The sequence below is a fragment of the Lissotriton vulgaris genome, chromosome 9 (genome assembly GCF_964263255.1).
Source record: "Lissotriton vulgaris chromosome 9, aLisVul1.2, whole genome shotgun sequence".
Classification (NCBI taxonomy): domain Eukaryota; kingdom Metazoa; phylum Chordata; class Amphibia; order Caudata; family Salamandridae; genus Lissotriton; species Lissotriton vulgaris.
The window spans coordinates 905,847,899-905,870,896 of NC_141697.1; the positions used below are offsets into that span (position 1 = coordinate 905,847,899).

At 42.3% G+C, this 22,998-nt stretch overlaps 1 protein-coding gene across 3 annotated transcripts in view; it reads right to left on the reverse strand.

Moving 5' to 3' along the window:
• The window catches only part of LOC147692482 (Golgi-pH regulating cation channel-like), a 543,103-nt gene that overhangs the window by 182,882 nt on the left and 337,223 nt on the right, over nt 1–22,998 (reverse strand). For all 3 annotated transcript variants that reach the window (XM_086938693.1, XM_086938691.1, XM_086938692.1), the window contains exons 10-11: nt 15,862–15,926; nt 13,582–13,765 (exon numbers count right to left, since the gene is read on the reverse strand). In XM_086938693.1, coding sequence (XP_086794819.1) covers nt 13,582–13,765; nt 15,862–15,926 — 249 coding nt within the window. The remainder of the gene's footprint in view (nt 1–13,581; nt 13,766–15,861; nt 15,927–22,998) is intronic.

Sequence of the window (22,998 nt, forward strand, 5' to 3'; positions counted from 1 at the left end):
CCCGACGGCTACGAAGGACTGCTGCCCTGACTATCGCCCTGTTTTGGACCCATCGATACTTGGTAGAGCAAAACGATAGACGAGTCTTCTAGTGACATCATCGATCTTCAATACTTCAGTTAAGTATAAGTGGAGCGTCTCCCAGTCCTTAGTTTGATTCTTAGTTTTGGTATCCTTGAGATACGCTTTGTTTGGAACTTGCAAGCGCCAAAACCAAGGGACTCGTGTATTCACGAGAATATCGTACTCGATAATCCTTTGAAGTTTGAAGCTAGACTAGTGAGCGAAGATGCCTGGTCTCAGCAGACTTGGAAACTTGTTTTGTCTTGGTTGTAATAAGGACTCCCGATTAGAGGATTCGTGTCCGGTTCCTCCGATTGGAACTCCAACATATGAGCTCTATGTGAAGCACGGAGTAGGCCCCATCACATACAATGAAGTGTGGATAAAATACACCAGAAAAGATGGTGTTTTAAAATGGCCCCAATATGGTAGCTTTGATACAGAGATTTTAGGTAATCTAGAGGTGAAACTTTTCAAGAAGAAAGCCCGGCCGGCGATGTTTGACTCCTTTCGCCTATGGCGCAAGGAAGCCAAACAGAAAGAAATTAAATTAGCGAAGAAAAATAAAAGAGGTATGTCAATGGTACAAGCTGCCGTTGCATACACGGATAATGAGGAAGAGCAAGAGAGTGAACAAATGTTTAGAAGTAAGAAGTTAGCAGTAGATAAATGCTACCCAGTGTTACCACGTGAAGGGCAAGGAGCAAAAGGCACACCTGAGAAGGATCCTTTAATGTCCCACTTACTGAGTTCACCACCCCCCTATGCACAAAATGCTACTGCACCCCCGCAACGCTTTGTTATACTGCGCCCCGCCGCACAAACACCAGTTCTTCCACAAGCACCAGCTCCTCTTCAGCTGGTTTCTACTCCTCCGGCGCAGCCCTCTCAAGGGCCGCCGCCTTTGCTACATACTCCACCTGCTTTTTCTACGACTTCGCCTACTGCTCCAACTGTTTATCATAATACTCCTTCTGCTACTGCCTTGACTTCTGCTCTACATCAGCCTGTCTTTTCTGGCATATCTGCCTTTCCACCAGTTTCTCCTTCTGTTCGACAGAGAGTGGCAAATACTCTCACTGGTCTTTTCTCACCTTTCTTTGGGTCGCCTAAGACGACCCCTAATACAGAACGTAGACAGTTGCGGAGTCGACTGCCTGATTATCAGGAAAGAGAAGTGCTGAATGAGTTAGCACGTAAATGGGTTACTGATACTCTAAAGTATGATGTTCAGTCCGTTATGGAAGTCTTCCGTCAGTGGGAAGCATCTACACAGAGATATGTATTTGAACAGATGTGTGTATATCTCCGTGAAGATTTGAAGGGAAATGATCCAGAATATGACATGAATGAATTATTCCGTGTACGATTCAAGTTCGCAGACGGCATGATTGTGGGTGCCAATGTTGAACAAGCAATTGAGATGTTATTGTCGTATAGGAGTAAGGGAAGCAATTCTAGATCACTGTATGAGCATGACATGCCAGGTAGGAAAAAAGCGCGACAGTATCCCATGAGAGAAGTTCCTCCAGTTTGGAGGGAAGGTGATGCAAATGCGAATCCAGCAATTCCGCCGCATTTCCAACGTGTTTGGGTACATGTTCCCTGGAAAAGATCTGAAGTTTTAGCACTCAAGCAGACATTGCCTGATCCTCGCAAAAATCCTGCAGGGTATTATAAGGAGTTATCACAGACTGCCACCTGTATCATGAATTTAGCGGATGTAGACATGTTGTTTGGAAATGTTGTTCCACAGCCTTTATGGGGAAAGATTCGTCATGCACATCATGACCAAGAGTTAGGTGATACATGGGTCAATATTGCTGCTGCTGATGCTAGACAAGTTGGTGGCTCTAAGCCCGAGCCTTTGGTAGCAGAACTTCCTGGTAGAATTATCACGTATATGAAGACTTTAATGCCTGAATTGCGTGTGAATTGGGACAAATCGTCTGCGTGCAAGCAGAAGAAAGATGAGAATGTGTCTGACTTTTTCACAAGGTTTGAAGAGACCTTCGTCGATCATAGTGGTCAAGATGTGGCTACCGAGGGTGGCCAAAGATTGTTTGTAGACAAATTTGTACATAATTTTCATCCTGAATTGTGTAATAAGCTGAAGGATTCCGAGAGTGCTTGGGCTGTTTCCACGTCAGCGCAGATACTAGCCACAGCCCAGTACTATGAGAATAGGCGCAAAGACGAGCTAGAGAAGGCAGACAAAAAGACTAAAGAATTGAAAACTAAAGTCCTTCTCCAGCAAGCTTATCCACCTCGTATTGCTAGTCAGCACGATTATCAGCAACCTCAGCAGTATTCGAGAAACTCGCAGAGAAACGAGTCTTCTCAACAGCGTTTACCATATGGACCCAATCAGTGTGCGTATTGCAAGGAAGAGGGTCATTTCAAGAATAGTTGTCCAGCTTTATTGCGACGTTTGAATGGTGTTTCTGGTGCAAGAGGTAGAGGTGTTCAACAGGCTCCTAGAGGTAGGGGCCGTGGAAATGTCCCCCAGAATGCTACTTCTTTTCCGCCTCAGAAATCTATGAACATCTTTGATCATAATGCATTCTCTAGGACAGCTCAGTATTATGTTGATGACTACTATGCAGAAAACGAGAATGAGGGTAATGATTGCTAGGACAGCCATGGACAAAGAGAGGGAGTTGTTTCAGTTCCAGTAGATCAGAATGGACCTTATGTTGAGGTGATTACATCAGGTGTGTCAGAGCCTTTTCTACTGGATACTGGTGCTACAAAGAGTTCTATTATGCACTCAAAACTTCCTGGCGCACCTTTGTCTGGCGAAATTAATGTTTCAGTAGGTTTTTCTGGCGCCCCGGTTAGGAACCCGATTTCATGTCCTATGTCCCTTTCTGTTGGGCCATGCGAATTGGAAGTACCCCTCATTCTTACAACAGGTTGTGGTGAAAACTTGTTGGGATTAGATCTGCTAAAGAGACTATATGCGACTTTGTACTGTTCTCCTTCGGGAGTACAACTCACCCTAGGTAAGAAAGTGGTTTCTCCAATGTATTTGTCAAGGGAAAATATTCCAACAGAATTTTCATCTCTTCCGGATATACTTTGGGCTACTGGTTCTAATGAGAACGAGTCTGCCAGAAGATTAGAATTTGTAAATAACTCATTCGTCCAGCTCCTACACCAGCACCAGTCTGTAATGAACACCACGAATTGTTGGGTATGTGGACTTATGCCACACACGAAAGATAAGGGTATCCCATACTTTGTCCTGCCATTTAGTTACTATGGTTCTCTGTGGGCTTTCCAGACAATGTTCCTGTTTGCCATAGAACCGTATCCCCCGCGTCCCACAGGAAGAAATTCAAGCAACAAGGCACTAGTGGCAGGAATCAGAAATATGAGCAGGGATATCGACACGTATCGAACGATTCCCAAAGATGAGTTTACAGCATACAGTAGATGGAACATAACGAAGTATGGGATTTCCTTGAGTGAGAGCCAGAAAGCAAAGAAATCATCCCCAATCTGGATAGTACCCCATAAGGTCACCTATGTCTGCAAGGAAATGGCAAAAACCCCAGAGCTCAGTTAGGGAAGAGTGTCTGTACTGAAACGTACGTTTTCTTGTCTCAGACCTCTCCCTCATTCCTAGCAGCTAAGTGTACCTACTTCGTCTGCCACGATAGAGCATATACATGGTTGCCCCCTGACTTCTCTGGCACATGTTTTATCTCGTTCCTGCTGCCACCTACCTACACGGCCGAGGCAGATTACCATCGGACAAGGACAGTTAGGGGTGTCGTGAGTAAAGACGACACTGCGGAACAGGAGTTTGGAGATTTCGCAAAAGGTTTTCTGCCGTTTTGGGGGCCTATGGTGAACAGCAGGAACATTCGCCAATTGACGAGGGTAGTTGAATCCGCCGTGATTGAAACGGCTGGTGCCCTTAGTAACTTGACTACGGAGCTCCAGTCGGACCGCCTTATGACTCTTCAAAACAGGGTTGCCCTAGAGGTCATACTTGCAGACCGTGGTGGGGTATGTAAAGTGATCCAATACAGTTGCTGCATTTTTATCCCAGATAATGCTCCGACAGTATACCAGGCCATCTCCAAACTGCACAAGATCTCTGATTCCATTCACGTGGATAAAGGGGACTGGTCCTTGCTGGGGTGGTTCTGGGAACTGATATCTGCCTGGGGATGGAAAACTCTGATATTCATTGGGATGATCTTAGCCATTCTGTTCCTGTTCTGCCTGTGTGTGCAGTGCGCTCCTGCAATATGTGGTCTCTGTGCTACATCATGTGTAAGGAAGCCTGTGTCAAGGGACGAACTGAGCAACAGGATGATGCTACAGCAGCATCTTAATGACTTCATGAATACAGATTTGGACTCAGATTAGCATGAGTTATTGCCTATATAAGGGCAAAAGGAGGGTCTGTGGTTCTGAAAATTCTGGGCCCTGCTATAATATGGTACCGAAGCCCAACACTCGTGTCAGAAAATATCATCGAATCATGACGAATTTGGTATCAGCAGACCGGTAATGATTAGGACATTATACCTGTGCATTTGCGTCGTGATCGAGCGATGCAATCACCTTAAAATAGTAGTTTCTGTCTTGAACCCTCGGGCTCCATTTTGTGAGCGGCATCCATCTTGTGGTTGCCCTTACATAGTCAATTGACCAAGGCCGAACTCGAGCTGAAAGGACACGTAGACCTTTCCTGACTCATCTGTGACCTGGGCGAGCTGCCTCCACTGCCTCCAGCCAAACCTGTTCGGGCAGTCCCCAACCCAATGGCCGAGCGAGATTAGCATCAAGGCACAACATGTCATAAACCATTCACCGCATACAAACCACGCCTTATCATACACACACCTGTCCCTGTTTCTTCTTTATGACTAGTTTTACAAGGAGGAGGTGCCCGATTTTATTGGGGTTTCATCGATATCTGATGGAAGTTCTGGGCCTGGCTGGGTCATCTATCACAAACTGGACATACGAAAATGTGGGCTTGCCATCATGACTTTGCTTTTTCATCGTTGTGAAAATATGTATATGACCATACTGTAAACCAAAGAATTCTTGCCTGAAGCTGATATTTTTGTATAAAATGAGAAGGCTGGTTCTGTAAAAACGAACAGTCTCCTGAGAATATACACACCGTGCTGTTGTACTTCTAGGACGCTTGTTACTTGGTTGCAGCCAATAAAACTCGATCCTTGACATCACCTAGAAGACTCTGCGTTTCTGTGGTCCAGAACAGGAAGAACTCAAGAGGTCTCTGGGTGTTCCCCCTGGCACCGCCGGGTTCCTAAAAACCCGGTACCTCAGTCTTTGTCGGTTTTGTCAGCAAAAAAGGCATGCAGGCTGCAGTAGCAGTTTGATTAGCCTTGGTGAGGGGTCTGTGGAGGACCCTCTTCAGTCCCAATGTGTAGAAAAGAAAGTGATATTCTGTTGCAATACCCCCCCCCCCCACACACACACTTTCTGCCAGATTTCCTATGCACTCTGACTTTATTTGCCCTGGGTCCCTGCCTGTGTTCTGTCCCAAAACTGTACCTTTGTACTGCCAATTGGCACCTCTCTAGCCACGATTAAGTCCCTTGTAAAAGGTACCCTTTGCACTGTGATCAGGGAAGTCCTCTAAGGGCTGCAACACATATTGTGCCACCCTTAGAGGTCCTGTACCTCAAACCACATACACTGCCATTGCAGGCTACGTGTTTTGGTGCAGAAGAAAGAATTGAAAAGTCAACCTGTGTGCCATGCCTGCAACCCACTGCTTATGGTATAGGTAGGAACCCCTCTATCTGGGTGCACTATACCACTGGTGAGGGTACAGTTGCATGGGCACTGTGCCCCTACAGTGTCTAAGTCCATTCTTAGACAATGTTAGTGCAGTAAAGCCATAAAAGAGTATATAGTCTGGGGGTTTGGCATTACGAACTCCACAACAAATATGCTGCCAGCAATATGTCCCCCTCATCAAGGAACAATTCAACCACATGCTAGCTTGAATGGTTTCAGATATACAAAACTTAACAGTAGTGGTTCCAATCTTAGTCATATGGCCGATTCACAGTACAAACTGTAGGGTGCGCCTTTGGTGCTGTGTGTGCCACTGCAACTGGAAAATCTTTTGGTAGTTTTCCTTGACAACAGTGAAAGGCAGTAAGTCTTAATAGGACACCAGTGGCGGGAGACCCCATCAACGTTAATCTCAGAACTAGACTTACAGGCTTTTTTGGCGGGTGGAGTTCTTGCTGGTTAGGTGGAGGTCTAACCATTTTTGAGAGAACATTTTGTTTTTCTTTGGTTACCCAGTAGTTGAGGCTTTTGCTGTGTGTGGGTTAAGACTACAGTCCATACAAGGGTCAGAAGGTTGGACTAGTAATATAGTTCTAGAAACACTGCATTATTTTCGCTTGCGCCGATTTGAAACTTGATGGCCAAGTACCTCACAAGAAAGAAGAATCTATACAAGTTCCAAAGATACCAGTGTCTTTCAGAGAAGAGTCACATGGGATGGCATTGCTGTATGGGAAAATATTTTTACAAATATAGCACATAGGAGCAGTAAAACTGTTTGGACTGAATTTCAGCCACAGAAGATGCTACTATGTTCTATTTCCTTTGGTTGATCATAGTTTAATGGGTCTTTTTGCCATCAAAGTCCTTTTATACTTTACTGTTAAAGTACCTACTGGACGGTGATTTTAACTGTTATTTACTTTGTTTCATATTATGAGATTTCATTACAAGACCGGCGGCTACATTATGCAATAACTTTTATTGCTGCTCAAGATATGCAGACCTTTAAAGTGTAACAGTTACATCATAAATAAAACATTCCACACAGCATAGACAAGTGCCATACCAACAAAATAACATCCTCTTTTATTCGCTGCTCACAGAGAGTTAAGTATAACTTCTTCCTTTCTCCCTGTTTTTTGACTATTTTTTACAATATTGTTTTTTCTAACAATTTTCTTTTCAGATTTACCTATTTAGGTAAGTAATATTATATTTAGTCATTACAAATGCTTGTATGTTTTACGAATTTTACCTTTTCAGGCAAGTTTATTTTGATTATTTATTTTCGCCCTTCCAATTTATGGTTGGGTTCTTTTTTTCCTTACTTTCTCTTTCCTTTCCTTAATAAAACCCATCTGCATTCAACATCGAAGAGGATGCCTTATTTTGCAGATTGAGTTTTTCTGTGTCTCCCCGCTTTTTTTCCTTTACCCGTTAGCTTTCCAAAACGCTACAGTTTTAGCACAACCCCCTCCTCAACAATATGTGGCTTTTCTGCAAAAATATAACAAACCGTGAGGGCACATTTTGATGAGGGCATTCTTTGAATGAGGACTCGCCGCTTACCTCAAGTCACCATTCTATCAGTGCTAAGAGCGCAAGTGATTCAGACGCTTTTTTCCGGGTCAGATTAACGTGACACGCTTTCGGAAATGAGTGGGTCATGCCTTCCCTTTGGACCGGCAATGCGCAAAATACAGTCTTTGAAAGGCTGAAATCAGAGGCTTTTACAGCTCGCGCTGTGCGTTCCCTTGCCAACGCACAGCGCAGAGCTAACGAACGGTCACTCACTCATCTTTTTGGTGACCTTTTCTCCTTTGAACATTGAAAATTAGATATTTGGGATAAATCTTCTCTTAAAAGCCTCCCTATCTTTTAATTAAAATCGTTACTGTAACATATATTTTAACTTTTTATTTAAAAAAATTTAACTAAGAGCCTGCCTATCTTTGATTAAGTTCATTATTGTAATATATATATATATATATATATTTTTTTTTTGTTTACCTTTATATTTGGATTAATTTAATTAAACAATTTTAAAGATGACTGAGAAAACTAATGAAACATGTGAAGCCCCTCTCACAGAGAACTCCCTAATGAATCTTTTAGAAAAGCAACTTAAGTCCTCCCTAAAGGGAGCAGTTGAGGCAACATTATCAAAAAGAAAAAGAGATACTCCTCAGGAGGACTCAGTTTCTTCAGACAAAGAAGACCCTCTTCCCTGAAAAGGCGACAAGGTCTTAAAAAAGACTAAACATCTTGAGATTATCAGTAGCCCACGAGCTACAAATGAACGAGGTGTCCCGAGCGGCACAAACAGATTAAGCGTCCTCAATGGCGCAAAGACTAGAGGTGTCCTTCGCGGCACAACTAGACATGGTGTCCCTCGCGGCACAAGAGATGTCATCCTTTATAATGATGGTGATTATTTGTCCCCTATTGATGACGTTGATGCTGATGAGTACATTTTTGATCCATCAGAAAAAAATTGACGATTTACTGGGTGAAGATTTGAACCAGCCCTCCACCTCATGCTCAATTAAAGACCCCTCAGGGGTGGAGATGTTTAACCCCTCAGAAATTACTCACCCTAGAGGTTCCGACTGGTGGCCCCTTGACCACATAGCTAAATTTATTAAACTTTGGATCAGAAAGCCGCTTGAGAGGGACTCACGGAACCTAATGAATTCGGAATGCCAGAGACCTTTCCTTGACAACAAAGCAGGCTTGACCCCTATGCTAGACCCTGAGTTATTAGCCTTCCTCTTTAAAACTGGAAGAGACCCTCGTAAAGGTCTTGAACGCTGTCTTAAGCAGTGTCAAGATAAACTGCTAGACATGTTAGGCCCTCTGGCCAGAATTCTAGACCTTGCAGAGGAATCCTCTATTAATGGTACTCCGGTTGATAACGAACTCTTGAGAAGTTGGAGTCAACGTGCCCTATGTCTCCTTGGAAATGCCAATGCTAGCCTCACATCCGAACGACGTAGAGGCATTCTGATTCGGATGAACCCCAAATTGGGGGCACTAGGCAATAAAGATATCGAGGGAGACCCTAATGGACTCCTCTTTGGAGAATCTTTTATTAAAGTTCTTGGGAAATACGTGTCCACTTTCTCCACTTTTAGCAAAGCTCAAAGTAACATGAGAAGGATGTTTGGAGGTAGAGAAATATTTGGAAGAGCTGACAGAGCAGGACCGTCGGCCAGCCGAGGGTACAACAGGTCCTTCTATCAACAGAACCAACATGGAAGATACTTCAGAGGGAACAACTCCTTTTTCCCTCAGAAGACGCAACTACCGCAATCGTGGAGGTGGAAACAACCGCGGAAAGTTCCAAGGTCAAGGTAATCAAGGTAACAACCCCTAGGGGGAAGGCTTGCTACTTTCAGCCAAAACTGGTTATCAATAACAAACGATGCATGGGTTCCAGAAACTGTGAAAAGTTTCAAGATAGATTTTGTTTCTACCCCTCACCAGACCTCACCTCCCAGAGAACTGATTCTAGACCAAGATCAGTCAGCTCTAGTCGACAAAGAGATTCATCAAATGCTAGACAAAGGGGGAATTTTCATTGTATCCAATGCTGGCCCCGACTTTGTGAGCACAATTTTTCTCGTGAAGAAAAAAGACAAGGGTTGGCGTCCCGTAATAAATCTAAAGCTTCTGAACTCTTTCCTTGTGTACAGACACTTCAAGATGGAAGGTATCCATCTTCTGAAAGATATTCTCGAGGAGAAGGATTGGCCTATAAAGCTAGATCTCAAGGACGCTTACTTTACTATCCCTATGGATACGGAATCTCAGAAATATCTAAGGTTTGTATGGAAAGGTGTGACCTACCAATTTCGATGTCTTCCCTTTAGCCTTTCCTCGGCTCCTTGGTGTTTCACCAAGATACGGAGACCGGTTGTGGCATCTCTAAGGAGAAGAGGAGTCCGTTTGATTATCTATCTGGACGATATTTTATTGATGTCCCAGAATCAGGAGGAACTTCTTCACATGAGATGAACCGTGGAACTCCTGGAGTGTTTAGGTTTCAGCATCAAAGTAGAAAAGTCAGCCATGACTCCTTCTCAGAATCTAGAGTTTCTAGGTTTTCAAGTAAATACGTCCTTAGCCCTACTACAACTTCCTTTAAAGAAATTGGCCAAAATAAAGAAGGAGGTCTCCTATGTTTTGTCGAAAGATTTAGTGAGTTTAAGGGAACTAGCCAGAGTAGTGGGTCTCTTGTCATCATCCATACAGGCGATCTCTCCAGGACCACTTCATTACAGAGCCCTTCAGAGACTGAAATCTACAGGCCTGAAAAAAGGTCTTTGGTATTCAGACCACATTCCCCTCTCTCCGTAAGCTCGAGCCGACCTACTTTGGTGGCGAAACAACCTAGACAGTTGGAACGGGAAAGCCATATTAGGAAAAACCTTGGATCACATTTTGGAATCTGACACGAGCAATTTAGGCTGGGGTGCCAGATTAGGGAAGCCTAAGAAAGAACTAACTTTACATATACATTGTTTAGAGATGAGGGCGAGCCTGAACGCTCTTATGAGCTTCAAGTCAATTTTGAAAAACAGTGTAGTCCTGATCAAATTAGACAATTTTACAGCCGTCTCCTACATCAACTGTTTGGGAGGAGCGAGGTTTAGGTTACTGGCAGATCCGACCAAGAAAATTTGGTACTTCTGCTGGAGCCAGAAAATAATGCTGAGAGCGGAATTCCTTCCGGGCCATCTAAATACGAGGGCAGATTGGAATTCAAGGTTCCTAAGAGACGCGAGCGATTGGAAATTGAACCCCCTGATTTTCAAGAGAATTCAGGATTTATGTAGTCCATTCGAAGTAGATCTCTTTGCCAGCAGACTGGCCTTTCAGATAGATCAATATTTCAGTTGGAGACCAGACCAATTAGCAATAGCGGTGGACGCTCTTCTCCAATCTTGGAACACTCTCAATTGTTATGCCTTCCCTTCTTTCGCTCTAATCCAGAGAGTTCTTCTGAAAGTCTGTTCAGAATGCTGCCGCACTGTTCTATTTACTCCTTTTTGGATTTCCCAAATTTGGTTTCCAGGTGTGATGGAACTGGCGATGGAAATCCCTTGTCTTATTCCAGGGAGTTTAGATCTATTTCAAGGTCCAAAAGGAGTCATACATCCTCTTCTTTTAGAAGGAAACATGAACCTTCTTGCCTGGAAGATTTCAGGGTTTCTACAAGATACTCAGGTCTTTCAGGAGAGGCTAAAAGCCTTTTGGATGAGTCATGGGCTCCCAGAACAAGGAGAAGATATACAGGTGCTTGGAAAGATGGTGCAGTTGGTGCTTGGAACGGGATTTGGATCCCGTGGAGGCACCTGAAGTCGATATAGCTAATTTCTTAGCAAACCTTTTTAATTCAGGCCTATGTTATAGAACAGTTAATTGCTATAGATCAGCAATTTCTGCAGGACATTCTTTGTTAAACGATTTTTCGATTGGTACCGATCTCTTGATTCGTAGAGTAATGAAGGGTATAAGACTTAAACGCCCTCCTAAACCCAAATATAGCTCATTGTGGAACGTAAACCTTATTTTTGATCTTTTTTCATCTTGGTCAGACAATTGTTTCCTTACTAGGAAACAGTTATCCATTAAACTAGCTACCCTACTTGGTCTTATTTATTTTAGGAGGGCATCCGATGTTAAATCTTTAGAAATATGTAACAGATTTTACTCCCCCGATGGAGTATTGTTCGAAATTTGGAAAAGAACCAAGACCATGTCCGAGAACATACTTTACCCTTATTTTTTGGATTCTCCAAAACTATGTGTTGTTAGTTGTATGAAGGTATACGAACAAAAAATGAGTATTTTTAGACCTTCCCTGCCGGGGTTATCTCACAGGGGAATACCAGGACGGGTTCCCTAAGCAAGCGCCGGGAAACCCTTTGTGGGTAGCTGTGCGCTATATAAGCTCAAATACATTTACATTTACAATGAGAACCAATTTTTTATTTCTTTTGTTATACCTTATAAGGTGGTCTCTTCTGCGACAATTTCTAGGTGGGTAAGAGCTGTTATCTTTGAAGCTGGGATAGATTTGTCCAAGTTTGGCGCACACTCCTCTCGTGGGGCTATGGCTAGTAAAGTATTTTAGGCTGGGGGATCCCTTTCTGATATCCTAAAAGCTGCATATTGGTCAAATGCTTCAAATATCTTAAACCTGTCGAACACGTAAGCAATGTTGCGTTGAAAAGCTTTGAACTTGCATAATGTAGCCTCCGGTCTTGTAATGAAATGACGATTCTCCAATTATAATACAGAGAGAATCTTGCTTTCATTAAAGACAACGGAGGCTGACATTATCCCTCTCACCACTCCCTGGTGGATATTTATTTAATATGTCTTTATTAATGTCTTTGCATTTAATACTTTGTACCTTCCGGGATAAAGTACTACCTTTTCGTCTTTCTTTTCCGATTCGGCTTTTTTATAATCATTTAACAAGATGGAAGAAGTTGAAGCTACAGTCTTTTCTTCGCAGCTCCAAGAGGATGTTATTTGGTTGCTATGGCACTTGTCTATGCTGTGTGGAATGTTTTATTTATGATGTAACTGTTACACTTTAAAGGGCTGCATATCTTGAGCAGCATAAAAGTTATTGCATAATGTCAGCCTCTGTTGTCTTTAATGAAATCAAGATTCTCTCTGTATGATAATTGGAGAATCGTTATTCTCGAACACCTACTACAGTAAGGTTTGAGTGCTTACCTTTGCTCCATAAAGAAGGACAAGTGTCCAAAGTGAGTACCTTTTGGAGAACAATAGTATTGTTGGTCTGGGACAACAGTGGTAAACAACCACCCTTATCTCCCGCTGAAGATTTTCTTGCAGTAAGACCACTTAGAAATATTTGCATAGTTTACTAAGCAAACTCAAAGGAAATCTAACATAATGCATTTGGCTTTTGCGTAATGGAAAATTACACTGTGAAGAACCAGGAAACAGAAGTGGTCTCATTGCTGCACTGGTAAAAGATATTACTAGCTGGATTATCTCACGTTGGTAAACACAACTATCAAGCTCATTAGAAGAAAAATAAATGGCTGTACAGAAAAAGTTACCGTGATGAACGCCACAGCTTTACAAAGCGGTGCTGGGGCTTTTTATCACATTGTCTTTTATTTTGCATCTTTGGGCAAAAGTTCCACTTGTTGCTCCGGCAAAGAGATTGCGACAGAAATTACATCACCCCCTTGGTCAATCAAAAGTGAACCAAAGTATGTCGATCATGCATTGCTGCACTCTCCTTGGGTTCTTAGGTACAATAAACAGGTTTATTAACTACTTACAGGTACAGAATATCTTAAGTAGGTTTAATGTAACGTAGTGTAAATAGTGATCTTAGTACAATCTACCTCATACTAGCCCTCTCACTGTTACCAGGTGGAATCCACACTCACAAATCAAATATTCGCAAGAGACAATGCAGTGACATTTAAGAACAGATACACAAGACATTAGATGAAGGGGAAGGACATAACAGCAAAGCAGCTAAGTGCAGAGGCTATTTCTCAGAAAGTGAGGAATGCATAGTCACAAGAATTCCTATCACAAACTAGTGATGTGCATTTAAAATATGAACATATAGATGCCGTGTTTTTTCATGTGGCGTCCTATTATTTCTGAAAGCATCAGATCCATCTGTCATGGGCTTCCCTCCCGGAAGGGTCTTACCTGATTCTCCATGGGTTTGGATGTTCTGGAACTCCGCATAGAAGACAACTTTTTCAAGCAATCCCAGCAGGACGACGCCTCCAATCCAATACTGGATACGCAAGATGTCACGCCAGTAGCAAAGCAGCAGCATTAACCACAGCACACCATAAAAGACGTACACAATTACCATCACCATATAAAACTGCAAGAGAAAAGAACAGCTATCAGGAGTACATTTTAGAACAAGCGTAATTATTGTTAATGTTCTGAGGGTTACCCTTCGATTTTGCCCTTATCTAACTTCAGCAACTAGAACACCCTTCCTTGTAAGTGACAGATCTACCATGTATTCCCCTCCAACCCCACCAAACACCTCATCTTTGTTTTCCACTTCTGCTCTACATGGCAACTGTTGCTGTTCTTAGCTTTTCTGTCTGCCCTTTTCTTCTCAGTAGTTATTACATTTTATGCCCCCCTTCTTAGCAGTTTTTGGCCTTCTTGCCTCATTTTCTCTTGGGTTTCAAACTCTTCTTGTCACTTTCGTCTCAATTGATCTTATTCTTCTGCCTCTTCTCCTCAAGAACCAATTGTGCTGACGTGTTGCTATTTGGTAAACAGTCTTTTACTTCTGCGTGTCTGTCTAAATGTATTAACAGCAATTGTTACTATCCTATAATCAGCAGTTCTAGCTATTACTGCCTTTCCTGACTGCCCACTCCTTTGCAGTAGCTTGTGGCATCTCTGTCTCTGAGCATGTCACTCTTTCTGCCTGCTGTTCTCGCATCCATCTCTTCAGGAGCCCCCGCCCAGTCAGATATTTAGCTGTTTGTAGTCCCTCACCTTTTTGCATCTTTTTTCATACCTAGACTAGTTACTCTGCCCATTTTCATCTCACGAGTTTCCATCCCTCTTTTCACTATGCCTTCCTAATTACTACCTCTCTAATCCATTAAAATCTCCATCAAAGCTCCAGGTTATCTGTGTTCAACATTTCTTGCTTGATGGCTCCCTCTAATATTATCAACATTCACTTCTCGACTTTATTCCCATCTTCAACAGCTCCTGATTCCAATCAACCGCTCACTCGGTTTATAACAGTACCTCTCACATCATTCTTCCTTCTGTCTGCCCGCTCCTTAATAGTTCATGAAATCTAAAATTCATCTCTTATCAAGCGGTTCCTGTGAGATTGGAGATTAATTCTAGCAATAGTGTTTTCTGCTTCCTTCGTAGACTGTTCCTTCGTTGGAAGTCATAACTCCTTTATTTGGCTCTTTCCACTCACACCACCACCTCCAGCAGATGCCTTCCATTTATTTTCACTTTCCTATTGACACAATACATTACTTAGAAATATTCGCTGGAGCAGTTACCTATCCATTCTGTTTGCAGGAATAACAAATCAAGAAAGAGTACAAAGGTGTCTTAATGACACGAACCTGGATGCTTTTGAACCCAAACTTTGACCCAGTGGCAGTTCACTTGAATTCACCTTGGAGCCCACCATCACTCTCTAGAAACACTTTGCCAAACCAAAGACTGCAAGGTACGAGCTCTTGCTTCTAAACAAATTGAAACAGTTTCTTCCAGAAAGTGACTTCAGAGCTGCTGTCCAGGACCTTGCCCACTTGCATCTTGATGGTGATAAAGCCTTGTTCCTGGGCGCTAGCAGCCCCTTAAGGACATCCTTTACACCACATCACATTTCATACAGGGCCTGAGGAAATATGATCACATCACCACCATCCTGAGGGCACTCTTTTGGCTCGCTTACTTACCCGCACCATCATCAAAACCAGAAGCTTAATTTACAAAGACATCGCAACCAGAAACTCTGCTCATCTTGCAGTCAAGCTCATCTCTTGTAGTTCTAAGTACACCAGCACAAGTGACATCATCAGAATGGAGGCTAAGAAGTATAGAAGGAACAAATAAGGCAGCCGGCCTTCCCATTTATGCACCCAGGACCTGGAACAGCATCCCAGTATCCACGAAGACTGCCCGAATACTGCTCCAATTTTGTAAAGAGTTGAAGGCACAACTCTTTAAAGAAAACCACATTCAAATGCAAGCGCAGTCCACAAACCACCTCTCCTTCTCACTAGTTGACTGTATGCTCGCCTTTGACTCGATAGAGCACTCCAATGCCTACTGGATATAAATACATATATACATACACACCACACACACATGCACACTTGTACAAACACTATAGGCGCCATGATCAAGAATGCAAATACACTACAAAACCAAAGGTGACACCAAAAGAATAGAGTAAAAGTAGAGTGAAAAACTTACCACCATGAGGGGCCATTCAGAGGCAGAGGTGTACTGGTGCACAGGGTGCCACATCGACACATCAACTGTGTGGAGGGAAAGCAAATAGACTTTAGATGAAAAAAATCAACACACTGAGCACCTTAACCTTGAACTCAATTGTACAGCTGGCACTATCATCCCTGTTACACACAACATCAATGACCTCATTAAAAACATAATGCATTCACTCAAAAACGAAATGGAAAATGCATACACCTTTAGGCCCCCGTATTCGGAAAAAGGCAGTGCTCTATAGGAATTTCTAAAAATACTCTTAATTTTAATAGTTTTCTTTACCATAACAAATTCTTTACCTAATTCGAATAACATGCGTGTAACTACATTTCCCTCCCCAAAAACTATAAAAAATAGTTCAAATTATTAATATTATGAATATTACCTAGGTTCTGTAAAATTGTACTTTTATTATTTTTTCTTATTTGGGTTTTGTATTTGATAACTGTTGAACATCTGCTTGACACCAGTTTAAAGAATAGTGATATATATATTGTGCCTACATTTTTATTTTCTATTAAACTATTTTGATCAGGTTGAACATCTACCTAGAAACATTAGAAAACTCTTTTACATCTATCAAATTTGAACCCTACCTAGAATTTGCAAGTAGCATCAAATAAGTTTGCATTGTACAGGATGAGATGCAATAAGTTAACAGTTTTACTGCATGCATGTGCTGCTTCAGAAAAGTTTGTTTTTGCATATCCTAATTCAATGCAATGCAATTGAAAAGCACTTCCAGGACATAGTTTTACACCCATTGTCCATTTTCATCTGAATAACATTTATTCTGCTACTGTACAGGGGTCAAACACGTACAGGGTATCAGTTTATACATAGTGTGCATATAGAATAAAACTACAACACTGATTCCAATGTCCATCTACTAAAATACTAAAACTATGTTCTATGTTATCCATGCCTAGAATGTGTAGGTTCTGCAAGAGTGCCAAGTAAACACAAATTCCACTGTCTGCGTTCAGCTAACTGCAGTTTTATATTCCATGGTATACCCCAAAAACATAGCAGTTATTACAACGAGGTACAATTATATCACATCAACTACATTGCAGGAGTACATTGGGATTAATTGTTCATACTTTTACACCCGGAGTTACTACAGAACAATAGTCTCTACAATGCGAGTAATTAGATGTATATATCTAATTATCAGCTTTGCAATATATATTTTTAAAGTTGAAAATGCGTGTATATTTTGTGCAAAGTTTTCCAAAATCTGCCTGTGTCCGACAAATCGATGCAGAGGACACCGTTTGCTGGACCCCGCTCATGACAGAGGACATGCTCAAGATAACTTGTATTTCTTGAGCATGTCCTCTGTCATGAGCGGGGTCCAGCAAACGGTGTCCTCTGCATCGATTTGTCGGGCACAAGGCAGATTTTGGAAAAAGTTAAAACCAGGCCAGATCGAATCACTGGAACAAGATATTACAATGTCTGAGGTATTGGAAGCTCTGCAAGATCTTGCAAGCGGAAAGGCGGCGGGCCCAGATGCTATACCGGTAGAGCTTTATAAAAGTCTAAGGGAGGAAACAACACCAATGCTCTTAGATCTATTCAATGGTGTTATGAATACCGGAATAATACCTAAGTCCTGGCAAGAAACTAATATAGTAATCTTTCACAAAAAAGGGAAACCTAAGACCAACCCGAGCTCCTACAGACCAATATCATTGATTAACAGTGATAACAAGCTATATGCCAAAATCATGGCCACTCGCATGGGAGGGATCATTGCGTCCTTGGTTACCCCCTGGCAGCATGGGTTTATCCCAGGAAGAGGAACCACAAACCATATTAGGAGAGCTATCACATTATTTGACATCGGTGCTGCTAGGGGGGAGGAGGTTGCAATGATCCTCCTCGATGCGGAGAAGGCATTTGATCGCGTCAGATGGAGTTTCCTATGGAAGGTTATGGAAGCTAGGGGATTTGGCCCTAGATTTTGTCAAGCCATTCAGGCTATGTATTCATCACCTACGGCAAGAATTCAATCAATGGGGGAAAGATCAGATAGGATCAACATAACAAGGGGTACGAGACAGGGCTGCCCATGTTCTCCAATCTTGTTCGCGCTCTACATAGACCCTCTAATTACACAATTAATGAACAGTGCGCTTATTAAACCAGTAATATCAAATGGGTTTCATACTAAACTTCTCGCTTATGCGGATGATTTAGCAGTCATTACAAAAGATCCAGAGCTAGCTATGAGGGAGGTAGTTAATATAACCGGTCAGTTTGGAGATGTGTTGGGCTACCGACTAAATGTGGATACAACACAGGTATTATGTTCTAAAAAAATAGCCAAGGTGGATGGAAGATATGTAGAATCTGTAGTTTACCTGGGTATAAAAATAAATGCAGAACCAGGTAAAATAATTAGCGATAATTACACCCCTCTTATCAAATCTATGGAAACAGATTTAAAAAGAATGGATTCATTACAGTTGTCATTGATTGGGAGGGCTAACGTTATAAAAATGACAATGTTTCCTAAGGTGCTTTACAAATTAAGGTCAATCCCATTTAAAATTGACGAGAAAATTATTAAGAAGATTGAGTCCATTTTCATGAAATTTTTATGGAAATATGGTAAAATAAGGCGGTCAAATAGATATATGTCATTACCACAAGATAGAGGTGGGTTGGGATTGCCAGATATTAAGAGCTATCATCTTGCATGTCTCCTCGCAGACATGGCTATCCTACTCCATCCGGGGGGCCCAACCCTCAGGCAGGCGGTGATACCATCAATTTTTCAGCTATTGGTGGGAAGTGAAGCTGTAGGGCTTTTATTAAGGAGAACTCAGAGGAGTTATTACAAGGAAATTGGATACAAGACGCTTGAAGGTATATGGTATATATGGAAAACTGTTAAAAAAGTTCTAGATATACCCACTATCCATTCCCGCACACCACTTTGGAATTCAACACTCTTTCCAAATCTTAGTAGGGATGGAACGTGGCGTCATTGGGAGAGTCATGGTATTGTGGAGTTGCGGCAAATAATGATCAGAGATCATTGCAGAACACTTGAAGAACTTACACACCACTATTCACTACAAGGCTATCAAGAGTTCAAATACCTACAGATTGTAAATAGAATTAAAGCAATTAGGCCACGTATCACTTTGCTTGGGAAATTCGAACTAATTGAGTATTTGAAGTCAGAGAGCCATAGAATTAGAGATATATATAAAATATTTAACGACGCATCAATTAACGATATTGGAAAAATTGAAACCACATGGTCCAAAAAATTGGGAGATCCCGAAGTAGACCTTGATAAAGCGTTAGCTATGGATAAGAGGTTTCTGCGCTCCTCGAATCTCAGGGCCCAACATTTCAAAACTCTATTTAATTTATACTATACGCCCGAAAAATTATTCTCTTGGGGGAAAGCGACAGATAGCAACTGCCCCAGATGTGGAAATGGTACAGCAGATCTTATACACATGTTCTATGGCTGTGAAAAATTAAAAACTATTAAAATTGAAATAATACGGTTTTTCGAGGGGCTACTCGACGCCAAAATTAACCTATCCCCAACCTTGATAATAATTGGTAGTGATGTGAAATTAAATATGAGTACTGAGGCCGAAGCTTTAGTTTTTATTTCCGTAGCAGTCCTTAGGATTTTAATTAGCGCAGCCTGGAAGGATACAGAAGCCCCAACTTTTCAAATGTGGTTGTGCAGAATGTTGGGCATACATAATATTGAGGAAGCATTATATGATTTAAAGGGAGCGAAGCTAAGGGATATGGGCAAGCGACTATGGGCCCCAGTGGCTACTTGGAGGACAGCAAAACTACAAATGAATGATTTACTGGTTGTGTAGATATTTAACATGTCAATTGATTCTGTATTGTTTAGTATTCTTTCTGTTTTTTTGCTTGACGGTATAATGCTATGCTTCTATCTATGTATTTATGTATGCATTTATGAATATGTATTTACTGGTATGAACTCTCAATAATAAAAAAAATAAAAACATTTTTTAAAAAAGGACATGCTCAAGATAACGAAGAGCATCCACTCAGGGGCCCGATGGACCCATGCCCTCCCCACATCTTCCTCAGAGCAGCCCCCATCGCACCCCAGCTTCGCTCCTCCATCAAAACCGCCATCTTCCCAGATGACTGGAAACACACCCAGATCAATCTCCTGCTGAAGAAGCCATCCTCAGACCCCTCGGAACTCAAGAACTTCCTCCCCTTCTCTGCCAAGGTCATAGAGAAGGCCATCAACACTCAACTCTCAGAGTTCATTAAAACAAACCACTGCGGGGACTCCCCTCAATCTGGCTTTTGAAATAACCACAGCACAGAGACATCCACTCCCTCCTCGACCGGGGCGAGAACACATCCCTCATCCTACTAGACCTATCGGCCACCTTTAACACCGTCTCCCATTGCACCCTAATCCCCAGATTGCACAACACTGGGATCCATGACAAGGCTCTGAACAGGATCCACTTTTTCCTCACCGGCCGGACCCAGCAAGTCAGACTACCACCGCTCCTCTCAGAACTCATCTAGATCAACTGTGGAGTCCCCCAAGGTTCTTTCCTAAGCCCCACCCTCTTCAACATCTACATGTCCCCCCCCTCGCAGCCATCGTCAGAAGCCACAGACTCAACATTGTCTCCTAAGCAGATGACACCCAGCTGATACTCTCCCTCACCAATGAATCCTCGATCACCAGAACCAACAGAATGGAATGAAGACCGTCGCCATATGGATAAAAGACAGCTGCCCCAAGCTCAACTCGGACAAGGCTGAAGTTCTCATCCTGGGACCCACCACATCAGCCTGGGATGACTCCTGGTAGCCGGCCGTGCTGGGCGCTTTCCCCACCCCGGCAGACCACACACGTAACCGTGGCATCATACTGAACTCTTTGCTCACAATGAACTGCCAAATCAACACAGTTTCCTCAGCCTGCTTCCACACTCTGTCTGCTTCGAAAAACATTGAGATGGATCCCCTCAGAATCGGGAAAGACAGTCACCCACGCACTCCTCACCTCTAGACTCGACTACGGCAACGCACTCAACAGTGGCGACACCCAGAAACCGCTCAAGAAACTACAGAATGTTTAAAATTTCGCCGCCAGACTGATCCTCGACATCCCCTGCTTCAGCCACGTCAAGCAAAACATTTGAGAACTCAACTGGCTTCCAGTCAACTAGAGAGTTACCTTCAAGATCCTCACTCACACCTGCAAAGCCCTACATGATGAAGGACCAGTTTATCAGAACCACTGCCTAACCTTCCACGTACCCACCAGACAACTCCAAACCTCCCAACTCGCCCTCGCCTCCATCCCCAGGATCCAAAAGACCAGAACCGGAGGAAGAATGTCCTCCTACCTCGCCGTCAAGACTTGGAACACCCTACCCCTGCACCTCAGGCAAACAGTGTCACCGACTAAATTCAGGAAGGACCTGAAGATCTAGCTCCTCAAAAGATTCTCCACTGAGTCTAGCAGCCCCTACACTGAGTGCCTTGAGACCCTTAATGGTGAGTAGTCACTCTTTACAAGCCTCTGACTGATTGATAGATTGACCGTTGGACAAGCAGAATCCTAATCTTATAGCGCTGTTGGGGAGGTTGACAGCAACGCATTTTCACCAGCTATAGGGGAGCCAGATAAATCCTCAAAAAACTGTTTACTTCATCAGACGAAGAACGAAACATTACTGGTTTTGTGGTGGCTGCATGCAAAATTGCATTACGTAACTAACATTTGTGAAACCTTTTGGCTGTTAACCCCCAGCTAAATGGAATATGTATAGACATATACAAGTTAAAGGTGAAAAATAAGTGTACATTGAAAAAAGAGTTAGGGTTAATTTAAAAAATAAATGGGTATGGATAAGGACGTACAGTAAAATTAAGTTAACTGTTTTCGTGTGTGTGTGTATGTGTATATGAGATATATATATATGTATAAATATATATACGAAAAGGAAGCAGGGGACTTTTGGTAGTTCCCAAGTTTAGGTGGAAAGCAGCAGCTTTTTATATAAAGCGCCCTACAACACCATCCACACACTGAATCTGCTCACTTTAAATGCTGTAAAAATAGTGAAAGGCTTTATCACTTTGCAGTGGAAGGCATCTTGCTAATCCTATGCTTAAAAACTCTGGTAGAGACCCAGGCATTTAAGGTGAGCAGATTCGGAGGCTAGAGTGCTCCATATAAAGGAGCTGCTCTCCACCTAATTGTGGGAGCTACCTAGCGTTCCTTGCTTCCTTTTCTGTATAATTCATGTGCTACATATATATATATATATATATATATATATATATATATATATATATATGTAGAGAGAGAGATTTTCACAATTACAGCTTTAATCTTCAAATATTGTGCTGTACATTGATCCTCAAATTGTGACACTATACTAACGTAAACTGTCATTAAGCTATGCTCTTCATGCATGTTAGCTGTGGAGTTAATTCTCATATTTGTTAAAAGTGTGATTGAGTAATGTATGCTTCCTGCGTCATGTCCTTAGTCACTGGGATGGTGAATCTATACACATCCAATCAGATTCCGAACCCATATCCCCATTCTGGTGGGGGTAAGAATTACAGGGCTTATGGATAGTTTATGCAGTCAGGCATTTGGAAAATTGCCACAAAGCATTAACCTGTCACCAGTGTGAAACTGATGCACAGAAACCGTCAGGAGCAAATTACAGGATGACCTGCAAGTTTGGCTGGAGTGTGTGTGGTTCTACTATGTACTGTGTGGGAAAAGTTGGTTGCGGTGCATGACCATCTAAAATATTTTCTTGTTGCGGTTAACTTACTGTTTGTGGTTAACTTGTTGTTGCTGGTATGCATACCACCTGTAGGAAGCTGGCTCTCTTTAGAGTATACCAAAACGAAGTACGCTGTACAGAGAGTCGAATGCAAAACCAACAATTGATGGACCGAATGTTGCACAATGGCAAAACATTCACCCCCAGTCAAAGATCTGGGTTTAATCCATCATTATTTTGCTCACCACACCACCCCAGTTCAGACATGGCCATATGCAAATCAGTCTTGACCCTGTGCCTC